The sequence below is a fragment of the Mytilus galloprovincialis genome, chromosome 7 (assembly GCF_965363235.1).
Source record: "Mytilus galloprovincialis chromosome 7, xbMytGall1.hap1.1, whole genome shotgun sequence".
NCBI lineage: Eukaryota > Metazoa > Mollusca > Bivalvia > Mytilida > Mytilidae > Mytilus > Mytilus galloprovincialis.
Window position 1 is genome coordinate 5346933 of NC_134844.1, and position 14856 is coordinate 5361788.

The window sequence follows — 14856 nt, forward strand, 5'->3', positions numbered from 1 at the left end:
CTCCAACAAATAGTATGGGATAGTCTCAGTTTTTGGTCAACAGCAATAATTGGACCAATAATCTAAATTCTGCTGATGGGGATCATTAATGTTGTAAAATTTTACAGATAAAATTGTGGTTATCTCCCCTTGCTGTAATGAAAAAAAAAAGCTAAAATTATTAAAATCAAGTATTACCCTTTTTTTTGGTTTTCCAAATTAGAATTAAAGAAACACTGGTAAATTGACATTATACCAATCTGATAAAGTTTTGATTTACTAAAGATATTATCCATTATGGGACCTTTCTCATGTCAAAATTTTAGAAGGTTTTTTTTTCTCTTTAGATCTGACATTTCATCCTGGATAATATTAGAAGTGATAGGTGTTATAGTTATATATATGATATTTCACATCATTTATACTTGCATGAAGATAACTGTGCAGATGTTTGCACTGAGAGGTTTATTTGTTAGGTAAACCCCCTCTCAAACTTTGTCCTTCCATAATGTATAAGAAATTTATCAACATTTTCAACTTTCTCTGTGCCCATGTTCATCTGTGATTTAAATAAAATGAATATTGTTTTCATGTCTGTCTGACTGCAAGTTTAATAAGGTAAGATAAGATAAGAATTTTATTAATCTAATCAAGAACCCATAAAGGGCATCATTTTACAACACAATATGATTGGAAAAAGCAAAACAGAAAACTAATACTCTAATACCATACTAGTAATACCTTGGGATAATTTTAAGTTTGTTAGATAAACACTTGTTTAGTTGAATTGTGGGATTCTATTTATACAGTGTCACTCAATAAAATACATGTCAGTGAAATCAAGAAGAAAGTAATTTCAGAATAAAAAAAAACATAAATCCTTTAAGAAATAAATTTTGGTCCATAATTCATTTTATTTATTGAATACTTTGATCTCTGGGGATTGGGTATGTATAATACAAAGGCATTAAAAAATATACATATATATATGTATACAGTATAAATTTTATGTACATCAAATGGTGATGTTGTTGATAAATGACCGATTATATTTTGACAATTTGGATACAGAGCAAATTACCTATCATTTACCTATTGTACTCTGAACTATTACAATAGAAATTGAAAATTGATTAGATTATACATGTAGGTATCAATTCAGGTGAAAGTTGGGGCCATAATGGGAGAAACCTTGATTTGTTTTTAATTTATATATACATTAAAGTCCTATAAAAAAAACATACAGCAACTAAAATAAAGACTTATATACAACTACTAAAAATTCTGAAAAATTCTGATTTACATTTGACATGTTTTTTCCTTGAATTTCAGCAACAAAGCATTTTTCTGATATATTTCCTATTTTCACCTCAGATGATATTTAAGGATTTATTTTCATTATCCGATGTCTATACATCACAAGGTTTGGGAACTATATATTTATATCAAGCTCTTCAAATTTAATTTCATATAGAGGAGTTCATTTTACATGTTGACTTCATAATCTGTGCAAGATTTGAATTTTTATGAAATTTAATCGTAGTTTGTCTGATATCTGCTGAGTTTTTTCCTTGAAATGATGAAGATAAATGTTTGACATGAGATTATATTAAGCTGTCTGGTGGAATGAAACGTTTCTTTGGATAAACCATTTCTTTTAATAACATATAAATAATAGCGAAAAAAAAATTCTATAATATTCAAAGGAAGAAATATACACTAGAAGACTTTAATAACAGGAACTTAGGTGATCATATGTAATGAATGCAACTGATATTTTTTTATGTGTTCCATTAAAACATCAATTTCTGGGCATGATCAAAGATTATGTTAAGAATCAGCGGGGGTGTTAACATCTATGGGCTTGTGTGATCAGATAGCTTTTGAATTAGATATTTCCTGCATCGTTGTCAGCTAATTTTGGAGATCTCTTGTAAGCTCATCTTTTTTTACTGGAGGATTGAAATACTATAAAGAAGTAATCATGCAGTTGAAAATAATTTCATTTGATATAAATATAATCACCAGTAATATTTTTTCGATTATATTTGCTGATAGTGCCAAGTTTTTCTACTTCAGACTTTTTTTATGAAAATAATCAAGGTAAAAGTTGATTGCTTGACTTTCTAGCAAGTTTGTAGATTTAATTTTGTTTCTGTGGAAACGAAAAGGACAAAGATTGACCAGAAATCCACTTCAGCCGAAAAAACATCATAATTAGTTTTATTATGATAGACTACTGATTAATAACTTGAAACAAGAAAAATGTGTAAAATCATTCCCAAAATAATCGTTACTTAGTGATTAACAAACTTACTTTTTATCGTTTACATCTGAAACTTATTGACACAAGGTATATACATAGCAGGAAGTATTTTGGCACTTTGTCGCAGAAAAGTATTACCCGTTCTTCGCTGTTGGCCTGCCAAAAACAACTCTCAGACAACATCTTAATTATGTGGCGTGATTTGTTAGTAATGTGAAGAAAATGGTTTGACAGAAGGAGAAATATTATTACAGATTTAAATGTTGACCACTTATTATGTGATAATTAATTTAACATACTTGTAGAGAATTGAAGCTTTATTGGAAATATAATATTTGAAAAAGGGATGCTGTTATAAAGGATAGAGATGTTTTACAATTTGAATTGTATCTGCTAGTTATTCATAATGACAAGTTTAGATTGGGAAAATATTATTCCAACAGAATATTGGATAAGGCCTTACACTGAGGTGCAACAGTGTCCTCGGAATTATTCAACAATAACAGGTAGGAAGTATGAGTTATTTCCCTTCTATTGGTTTGTTAATGAACTATGTTTGACCTTTGTATTTGGTATCAGAGAGTGCAATGACCTTGTTAAAATGTAGAGTATTTTAAGACCTTCATTGAGTTTGGCTTAAAAGATTAGAAAGCTTGGTCCAAAATTGTGAGGGGTCATCTTATTCACTGAAGATCATTAGGGGGTCTCAACATGGTTTTTTTGGTTACAGATGTGCTGAGTGAGCTGGGATTTCAACCCCCCCCCCCCCCCCCCCCCCCCCCCCCCCCATTCATACATTGTAGTCTTGAGAAATCCTGACCAATAAACATATTTCTTGGAAAAATCATAACCCATTCATATATACTAGTATTTCACAGTTGTTACAAATCAAATTTTCTACATCTTGACTTTATTTTAAACAATAAAACAGCATTTATACAAAAATCTAATCGAAAGATGAAAATTATTGACCCATTGACATATTACCTTGGTGAAATCGCAACCCATTTATCTACATTATGTGTGAAAAAATGTACCCATTCAAGCCGCACATCTGTATATACACGTACCATCATATAGGAAAAGACCCCCTGTGCCGAAGACTAACCATGTTGCACTAACTTGTAGAATTGTCAAGGGACCTTATTGACCAAAGACAAGACACTAGAAGTTTACAATGGTCTATGTTGTTAAAAGGACATTATTGACTGAAGACACCAACAGTGTTGTAAAATTGTAAAGGGACCTTATTGACCCAAGACACTAAAAGTTTACAATGGCCCATGTTGTTAAAAGGACATTATTGACTGAAGACACCAACAGTGTTGTAAAATTGTAAAGGGACCTTATTGACCCAAGACACTAAAAGCTTACAACTGTCCATGTTATTTTAGAATTTTCAAGGGATATCATTTTGAGTCTTTAGTGATTGGAGACACCCAAAGGTTACAATGGTCCATGTTTTAGAATTATCAAGGGACCTTATTGACCCAAGACACTAAAAGCTTACAATTGGTCCATGTTATTGTAAAATTTTCAAGGGATATCATTGAGTCTTCAGGTTTTGGAGACACTTTAATATCAAAATCAATAAAAGCTTACAATGGTCCAAGTTATTGTAAAATTGTCATGGGACCTTAAAGGCCCAAGGCACTAAAAGCTTACATAGTCCAAGTTATTGTAGAATTGTCAAGGGACCTTATTGACCCAAGACACTTAAAGGTAACAATGGTCCATGTTATTGTGGAATTTTAAAGGGATATCTTTGAGTCTCAAGTGTTTGGAGATACCAAAACGTTACAATGGTCCATGTTGTTAAAGAGATCTTATTAACCGAAGACACGTTAAATCTAACAAGGGTCCAGTTCATTGCATAATTGCCAAGGGACCTTATTGACTGAAGACACCAAAAGCTGACAAGGGTCCATGTTATTGTAGAATTTTCAAGGGATATCATTGATTATTTAGTGTTTGGAGACACTTTAAGGTTATAATGGTCCAAGTCATCACAGAATTGTTAAGAAACCTCATTGAACCTATTGTGGTTATGGACACGTGGAAGGTAAAAACAAATGGTCCATGTTTTCCTAGAAATGTTGAGGGACTTTATGTCCATGTTTCTATGTTTACATCTGTTTTTACTGCTGTGTGGTGTCAATAAGAAGATGTGTTATGATTGTCAATATATCAAATTCCACTCAGGACGAAGTGGTGTAGCAGTTTACAACTCTCTGTTTATGTAGACCTGCTTTTAGATACTTCAACAAAGTGCAAACTGAAAGGTAAAAAAAATTGTAAGATGGTAAATCTCAAGGAAATTCTTATCTCTGAATAGCTAATCCTATATATCTGTTATTTTGTTTTCCATTTTTTTGGAAAGGTTTGAGAACATTCAATTATATCTTTTAGAGTTATCTCCCATTCTGGCTTATGATAACCTTGCCAGAATAAAAATATGTAACAAACTAATTAAATTTTGTAAGAGACTTAAGATAAGATATGCAGTTATTTTCTTCTCTGATTCATGTAGGGTGTGTAGACCTGTCTAAGTCTATAACTATATAACTATGATATTTTAAATAAATATTAAACCGATCATTACATGTATCAAGGAGGATTGGTATCTTGTTTGTTATATTACTGTATGATTAGGGAAGAAAAAAAAGACAGGATACAAGAAAATATTTAACAAGATAAGGGTTTGAGAATTCTGGCTAAACGTTGTCCAGAATTTTACTACCATTTTAGTCAATAAAAGAATAAGAATAGATATCAAATAAAATATCATTGTTAGCTCACCTGGCCTAAAAGGCCATGTGAGCTTTTCTCATCACTTGGCGTCCGTCGTCGTCTGTCGTCGTTAACAATTTTTCAAACATCTTCTCCTCTGAAGCTACTGAATGGATTTGAATGAAACTTAGCATGATTGTTCCTTAGATTATCCTGCACAAAGTGTGTGCTTCGATTTTTGATCCGTCAAAAAACATGGCCGCCATTACTTAAAATAGAACATAGGGGTCAAATGCAGTTTTTGGCTTATATCTCAAAAACGAAAGCATTTAAAGCAAATCTAACATGGGGGTAAAAATGTTCATTAGGTCTAGATCTATCAGCCCTGAAATTTTCAGATGAATCAAACAAACCATTGTTGGGTTGCTGCCACTTAATTGGTAATTTTAAGGAAATTTTGCAGTTTTTGGTCATTATCTTGAATATTATTATAGATAAAGATAAACTGTAAACAGCAAAAATGATCAGCAAAGTAAGATCTACAAATAAGTTAATATGACCAAAATTGTCAATTGACCCCTTAAGGGGTAATTGTCCTTTAATGACAATTTTTCACAATTTGTTCATCACATTTGCTAACTTTAAAAAATCTTCTCTGAAACTACTGAATGGATTTGGATGAAACTTAGCATGATTGTTCCTTAGATTATCCTGCACAAAGTGTGTGCTTTGATTTTTGATCCGTCAAGAAACATGGCCGCCGTTACTTAAAATAGAACATAGGGGTCAAATGCAGTTTTTGGCTTATATCTAAAAAAACGAAAGCATTTAGAGCAAATCTGACATGGGGTAAAAATGTTCATTAGGTCAAGTTCTATCAGCCCTGAAATTTTCAGATGAATCAAACAAACCATTGTTGGGTTGCTGCCACTTAATTGGTAATTTTAAGGAAATTTTGCAGTTTTTGGTCATTATCTTGAATATTATTATAGATAAAGATAAACTGTAAACAGCAAAAATGATCAGCAAAGTAAGATCTACAAATAAGTTAATATGACCAAAATTGTCAATTGACCCCTTAAGGGGTAATTGTCCTTTAATGACAATTTTTCACAATTTGTTCATCATATTAGCTAACTTTAAAAAATCTTCTCCTCTAAAACTACTAAACCAAATTCATTTCCTTGTATGTCAGAAACATAGCTCCTATGGCTAAAATATAACATAGGAGAAAATGATTTTTTTTTTGCTTTTGAAGAAAATAGGACGATTCAAAGAACATTTAAATAAATTGAAAAGCCAAAATAATCATTGATGAGAGATTTAACCCAAAAAATTAAGGTGAGCGATTCAGGCTCTTGAGAGCCTCTTGTTTTTTAATAAATTTTCAAAGAAAGAAAGTTACATTATTTACCACTATGTTTTTGTATAGGTTCACGAGATTAGACAACAAGGACACAAAATATCTCTTATTAAAACCATTAAAGGTGTCAAATTTGACAGAATCTGACCAACGCAAACATTGTTTGCTATACATATGTAAACATGACTGTGACAAGGGGGTTAGTATATGTACATGTATCCCACACACAGAGACATAATAGTTGATAATTATGTGACAGGTTTACTGAAGACATTGTTTTGTAGTGGCATAAATGTGCAAAAGTCAAAATTATAATGTGTGGGTCTTTATGTCAGGCCTATAAAATGTTCTTAATAAAATTTAGAATGGAAATGGGTTTATTTCTGAATTGAAAAATGCTTGATACCTTTTTGTAAGATAATTCTACAAATTTTTCCACATCTTAATAGTATGAAATATTCAATATTTAAAACATACTAGTTTATAGTAAACTATCAGTTGGCTGTCTCTTTCACATACATTCTCTGTCTTATATTCCCTAGATAAATGTTCACTGATAAGTTTTGCAATAAAAAAAATTTAAACAAATCATTGTTTAATCTCTGGTGGAGTCTGTTGTTGCTGTTACTTATTTAATTATAACATGCTCTATGGTAAAGCATGGTTAAGGCAGAATACCCAATTACATTTAATGACATCCTGGTGTATTTTAGAATAGTATATTATGTTAGTTTGTAGAGAGACAGAAAAGAGGGAGGGTTGAACTAATTAAACCCCATCACATGTCAAAGCAGGGGGCCTTCACAGGTAAGCAACCTTGTCAGTAGTTGTCATGGAAACTGTAATATCTTCATGCTTTTTTGTCATTTAGAGAATATAGAATTAATGACATATATATATGATAGTTCCTGTAATTTCATTAACAACTAGTTTAGAATTGGGATAATTTAGGGCTTTGCAATGTATATAAACCTGTCTATTGCTGAAAACCTCAAGATGTCTTTTAATTATTTGTTTTGTTTGTTTTTTTTCTAATTGAAATTTGTTCTAACTCTCTTTTTATTCATACAACAACAATGTACAGTTAAATCGCCTTACAGTTTTCTACTAAAGCTTAATAAATATACGCCTTAAATTCTAAATTAGCAGTATTTATTCTGCCAAACCCTGCAAATTACTAAGAAAACATTACTTATAAAACTACACACTGAAATATGTTGCCTGTCAGACAAACAGCTGTTAACAACAGATCAATAGTAATATAACAGGTATATTGAAAATGTTGTATTTTATATATTCAGTTAATTTTTGCAATTTATGCATATATAGCAGAGTTGACATCTTTCTGATATTGCCTTTTGGAAGTAGAGCCCTTTCTGTTCAATTTTAACTTTAGAATATTTTTGGCAGGCATTATATATACAGATGTCCTTGGTGGTTTATTGATGTTTGTTGATAGGGTCCAGCAATAGACATTAAGATTGATGTATTTTAGGAAAGACCTACATTTAAAGTGACAGTTGTAATCAGATAAATTAGAATCAGTGCACATGACCTCAAAATAGAAAGAGACAGGTATAAAACATTATATATAGAAAGAGACCAAAGGCTTTGTAAGAAATGTACTCTAAATCTGGTTGAAGATGAACAACATTTTATAACTAGTTGTCCAGCATACAAAAATGATAAGGAGATATTTTTCAAGGAGATAAACTGTATTTGTCCTAATTTTATACAACTTTCAAATGAGGTAAAATTTGTTTGGTTATTCACTAATGAAAATTTGTCTGTACTTAAATATTTAGGGAGCTACATTATTACATGTCTAGATGTTAGACGAAATGTTAATTAATTTATGTAATAACAATGATAATTGTAATGGTTTTATGGTTCTGATCCTGCCTGGATATATGTCTCTGCTAGAATTAAATGATTTTATAGAATGAAGATAATAACATCTGTCTGAACTTTTTTTTCTAATGTTTCATTTTAGTTTATAACAATGTTTTTCTGTTACAAATCATGATGTATTGTGTTATGTGTTCATGTTATGCTGCCCATCTAGGGCCCTTGATTGGAATAATAAAATATTCTGTACGTATTCTATTCTATTCTGTACGTACGATAAGGGGCTTAAAACCAGGACAGGTAAAGTGTAGTCCTATGTATGAAACCACCATTCCTCAAAAAAAAATTTAATGACTTAAAATAAGTGACAATGAACCTAGGACGTCCCTCATTCAAGTTGAAATTTCTGTTTCAGTCTATATCAATGATCCCTCATTCACAAGTAACACCCCTCCTGATTTATTTTTTTGTAGAATTTTATTTATTTTGTACTAAGTGTAGGGTTTGCATATTAGATTGGTTATTTTGTTTATGCTCATGTTGTGAATTTAATTGATGGAATTCTGTTCTGATGTATTACATGTTTTACGTAATAACAAAAATAGTATTTCCATGACAATTTCTTTAAATCATTGTGACATTCTTACCAAATAATTGATGATATGTATTGTGTATTGACATAGGATGAATAAAAATGAATTAAGAGTGATAGATTAGTCTAGGCCCTAATTATATGGTATAATAGGTAAATATTTAGATACTTTTCCTTGTCAAGTAGCCAGGGGTGGTGATCTAATGGAAAATCTATTAAAATGTAATTAAAGCTTGTTTAAATGAGCTGTGGCTTTGTTACAAATAGCCAAGGGCCCAAAATATTTAAAAGTTTGACCTCCGCATTTTAGTTTTTAACAAATGGGAAATGAAATTTTTATTTTCATTTTAGATATATATATATATATATATAAGGTAAATGTCAGGTGAAATCTATTAGCTCACCTGGTTTAAAGGAATTTGAGAGCTACATGTGATTACTGGTAGTTTATAATAACCCTTTGTATTTATAGTATTCCAGTCAGACATACATTGTATTTTTGTATTTAATAAAAATCAGCAGAGAATATGAAAGGTCAAAATTCTGTATACTTTATAAGTTATGACAGAACTTGAATTTTTAATAAGCCAAGGGATATTGAAAAGGAATCAACAGGGACCCTGCCACCTTTTTTTCTGGGCTTCTTTTTAACAGTAAAGTAAGATCTGGGAATTATAAAGGGCCAGGGGATATTGAAATGGGAATCAACTGGGACCCTACTACATTTGTTTTTCAGAAAATGTCTCTTTAACAGTAAAGTAAATTCTGGCCTTGCTAAATTTATTTTTATCCATGTCAAAGCAAGGGATTTTTTTTTAATGCTAAAGATGACGGGTTTTTTATTGCTGGTTTTTTTTTCAACACCAGGTGAGCCAATACATACACATGGTTATTCTGATTTTCTGACTTAAGTATATTGGTATAGAATGACCATTTGACTTTGGACATGTGATCCAGCATACAATAGGTTCTATCTACCTGGAGTAATTACCTACAGGTATGCATGGGCACTACCACGAAACTATTTGTATGATAAAATCTTGACATGGAGGCTGCGATGGCAATTTCAATTTAACATAGTGTATAGAAATTACCCTTTATGTCTTTCAACAAAAATTTCAGTCACGATAGAAAAAGGGAAAAGCAATTAAAGTTCGTTACATTTAACCTGAGAAAACTTATTGTTACTTTATTTACAAAGTTTAATGTGATTTTTGCTACTGATACTGAATTTATTGGCAACCGGAATTTAATTAAAAATGGTAAAAAATAGTGTTTTTTTAATACCAAATATGACTAACGTTACATTCCTGTGGTAACATATGGAAGTAAACATCTGAATATAGTCTTCCAATACTTACACGTTATATAAGTTATAACAAAGGACTTCACTCACGTATAATATACTGTGAAAAATTGTGAATATTCATTTATGTTCAAAATAATTGTAAAGTGAGAATAATAATTATTGAAAATGATTTTCGTGCATTTAAGAGTCTGAAATCAATTCAGTGAAATGTGGGAGCTTAATAGTAAAGGATAATTCACAGTTCGCATCTTTGAAATTAGAATTAATAGACTTTTTCCTGGAGGATAATGGGGGGAAATTATTTTAATGTTATAAGTAATACTAATATTTGGTTATAAGTGAGTGATTTTGAGAGGTGACAATAATTAATACATCATTACTTGATCAAGTGATTTTTGACACCTAAAGGTAAACGAACCTTTTACAAAGTGAGTACATTTCTAAACAAAGACATTCTTACCAGGGATTTAATTATTTCATTGATAAAAGTATCTGTTTACATTGTGGAATTTTAATGTGACTGGAGACTGTAGGAGACTAGAGTGCCTTTAATGGGGAGATGGAGTATTATAATATCAGTACCAAATAGGTGGAAAACATTGATAGCATCAGACATTTTTTGAGTGAAAATTGGATATAAGTGGAAAATTTTTAATTAGATTTGAAATTTCAAAAATATATATTCTTGAAGAAATTCAAGAATTTGAATTTTTTGAAATCTGAATTTTAAGTGAGATAGAAAAAAATTGAATTTTGTTAGATGTCAAATAATTTGAAAACTTTGAACTATCAAAATGCAGCGTTTGAGAGACGAGAGCAGGTTAACTGACTTACACCATTCTCCTAGCATGAAACAGAATCGGTTAAGAATATTCAAAGGTGTAAAACGTTCTGTCACATTCAATTTAGGACAAAATTTACCGGCATCTGCTGCAAGAAGAGGTATGTTTGTTACATTTATTGTGGGACACAAAAAAAGAGGGAGGTTTAATTATCATTTACTTATATTGTTCTGTACATGCAGTTATCCTCTTTTGATTACTTGTATTTAAGTATATATTATAGATATATAAGATATAAAATCTAAATCTATAAGCCAATTAACTTATCCCAGAAATATATCACATCTGCAAACTTCCAAAAACTGTAAAGAATGTAAGCACAAGAATACTCAATGAATAGCTTTAGCAATGTTTAGTTTAATTTTTAATAAAAAAAAGATAAGCGGTTTTGTGAGTGCAGCCTATGAGGATTATCAAAATTTTCTGGAGGTAACTTCGTTCAAGTTTTTAAAAGAAGCAAGTATATGTTATTGGCTAATTTGGCTCAGCAAATTATTCTTAAAGAAGAGATCAACTTATGCAGAGGTTGATTTAGAGGGGAGGGTCAGGAGTCCCAACCACTTACAGAGGCTACATATATAGTTGATGCATAGAATTTTAATATGTCCCATTTCAAACTTTGCTTATTGTTTTCTAAAGCCTGCATGGATCTGTTATGTTAATATTAGCTAATTCTTGATGACACAATTTGATTGTTACATCATTTAGTATGAAGTTGTAGGTTGATTAAATGTCTTATTTTTTTTGGCAAACGTTTGGAATTTACAGAAATATTTAGGCTTAATGAATTAGAGAATATCTTCGTATTATGTTTTGGTTGTTAGTTGTCTCATAATTATATAAATATGAAATTAGCCTTTTCTCTTTACTTTTATATACATGCAATGACCAACGGGTGATTTAATGCCATCAATTATATATTACAAGATGCACTTCCTGTGCGAATATCATTTTAGGTGTGGGTTGAGCTGTATATCATTCATCATTATGACTGAGACAAATAGTCAAGATTGTTTGGATTTTTGCAGTTTTGCTCAATTGTTATAGTCATTTGTGGGCTAAGGCAAGAGCTTGAGATTTAGATCGCCTCAACCCTATGACAGAGCACAATGACTTTTTACAGGAAATGTGTCAAAGAGACAACAACTAATCCAAATAGCAGCGAATTAAACAACACAAGGTGAACAATATGCCCTCAACGCAGCAAGAAAATCAAACACCTGGAGGTGGCCTTCATTTTGCCCTAAACAATAATGTAATGGATGCAATTATTTTTTATTCTATCAAATGCTTAACAGCACCAAAATTTTTTGACATTTCATGTTGCAATGCGATTGAAATAAAATGTTCGAAAGTCAGGCTTCAAGGAAATGACCTTTTGACAATTGCAGAATAAAGTTATTGCCCTTGATTAAAGGTGTCATGACCTTGACTTAACTTCTGATAATTATTGGCTTGTATAATAAGATACAGAGGATAGTAGACAAAAAATAGAAGTTTTATTTAAAATCAGTACATATTTATAAACTATACATGTAACATAAGCTCTGTAGAACTTGTAACTGACAGAATTTTATTATATTCCGCCATTTAATCAATCAATATTCTGTTTTCTTATTTCCCATTATATTTTATTTTAATATCAAGTGTTTTGTATCAACTGACTTGAGTTTGACCAGCTGTTACACAACATCATGAGTAAGCAAATTAAACAATAATAGCCAGGTCTATCTCAGCCAGGTACCAGAATATTAATAGCCAGGTCTGTCTCAGCCAGGTACCAGAACAATAATAACCAGGTCTGCCTCAGCCAGGTACCAGATAGTGAAGCAAACACAATAAGTAATTAAAATTTGATTAAATAAACTTTATTTTTACACATGCTTCATTAGATACCCTAGTATAAAGTTAAGTCACAGACATTCCTGTATACAGTATTAATACAACAGAGAAACCTGTCGAAAATCTAACCATGGTAATAGAAAACAGTTCTAACAGGGTTGCGTTCAATATCTTAGCGGCTACATAGTGCTACGTATATTTTTGTCTACTGAACGAGTGGCTATCCTAGCTGCTATCAATATCTATGTAGCAGCTAGGCTAGCTACATGTTCAGAAGTCATAGATCTATGTAGCACTATGTAGAGGCTAAGATATTGAACGCAACCCTGAACTTTCCTATCAGCACTTTTAGTGATAAATTATTTCATACTTAAATTTGTGGAAACTGTTCACCCATCTTATCTGAACGACATTTTCAGTTCAGTTTAATCAGATTTTACAGTAATAATATTTATATATTAAAATTTTCAGTTATAACAATCACTGTGAGGTTTTCTTTCCTGGTACTCTGTTCACTTTTTATAAAAACCTATTTTACTACTTTTCTTTATAATGTAACTGAGATATTAAACTGATTTATACAATATCTCATTATTTTTACAAATAACAATATGACTCTGACTTTTATTATTTTTAAGAAAATATGTTTATAAACAATTGATTTAAATGAATGAACATTTAGTATGGCGTTCATTATCACTGAACTAGTATATATTTGTTTAGGGGCCAGCTGAAGGACGCCTCCGGGTGCGGGAATTTCTCGCTACATTGAAGACCTGTTGGTGACCTTCTGCTGTTGTGTTTTTTTATTTTGGTCGGGTTGTTGTCTCTTTGACACATTCCCCATTTCCATTCTCAATTTTATTAACCACATTAACCACAACAGAGTGGGAAAGTCTTCCAGCTATCATATGACAGGATTGATAGAATTTTAGGGAAAAGATTGTGGTGTTGGGTTGAGTTTGTGTGGTATTGGATGCCGTCAATTTAAATTTAAAGAAGAGGGAAGGGTGGTAGTGGGACACCTAACATACCAATAAGATATTTCAGCAAGGAATACTATTTAAGAATATACAAGTTAAGATTGTGTAATAAACGTAAGAGTTAGACAGACGAGCCAAAAAGACACAAGTCCATAAATATTTTAGTTTTGTTTATGAAATTTTTGAAAATAGTGTTATATAGTTTAGTCTTATCTCTGTACAGAAAACCTTACTAAAACTCCATGGTCAATCAGGTGTATAAATTTGTTAATTACACCTGTCAATCATCCTCAGGTAAATTCCTTTGAAGTCTGATCAGGTAATGATCCTCTTCAATGGAGATTGATACAGTAAATGACACAGTGTATTGGCTTGTTTTGATACATAATTCATTTAACATATTTAACCCAGTTGAATTTGCCCATCCAACCATTCATACCCAGGCATTATAAGATTACCATAGCTGTTTTTTGGAGTTTTTGCTTGTTTTGCTTTCTAACTATTTTGATCTGAGTGTCACTGATGAGTCTTAATGTAGACAAAACAGGCTTCTAGCATATCCAATTATGAACTTGGTACCTTTTTAATAACCAAAACTTGGGAAAAGTTAATTATTATATTTCTGTTTTATCTGAACAAAACTTGGAAGTTATATTTTTGGTTATCTGACTTTGAAAATTAAGAATTTGATTATAATGTTACCAATAATCTTTGAGAAAAAAGTTGAATTATATTTGACCACGCGTTATTAAGTGCAGGGTATCTTATTTCATCTTGGTGTAAGGATTGTAATAAAACTTTAAGATCAATAAATATAATCTGGTGTGCTGTTTGTTACGTCACCAATCCTATACATTTTTACAGCCTTCACAGGCATGGCACAGGGTTCAGCAGACCCTTTATCATTTTTTATCATCTATATGCCTTTTTTACATGACTGTTTTTTGAGTAATTCAAAGTCTTATTGGCATATACCCACCTCATCCACTTTATTCACCTATTTAAACCTCATAGTTTTATTTACATATAGGCATTTTAAAATAATATTAACAAGAGTCATATTACATCAATGGCAATTTAAACAGTATTTTTTATCTTTTCA

General features: G+C 31.1%; 1 protein-coding gene across 4 annotated transcripts in view; it reads left to right on the forward strand.

Moving 5' to 3' along the window:
* LOC143082177 (rho family-interacting cell polarization regulator 2-like) overlaps positions 1 to 14856 on the forward strand; it is a 77648-nt gene that overhangs the window by 2547 nt on the left and 60245 nt on the right. Inside the window, exon 1 of one of the 4 annotated variants that reach the window (XM_076257740.1) lies at positions 2637 to 2751. The exons of 1 other annotated variant lie outside the window; for it this stretch is intronic. In XM_076257740.1, coding sequence (XP_076113855.1) covers positions 2652 to 2751 — 100 coding nt within the window. In that variant the 5' untranslated portion in view covers positions 2637 to 2651. Of the gene's footprint in view, positions 1 to 2636; positions 2752 to 10334; positions 11030 to 14856 lie in introns of those variants that run through there. 2 more of the 4 variants (XM_076257738.1, XM_076257739.1) reach the window with 2 other exon arrangements.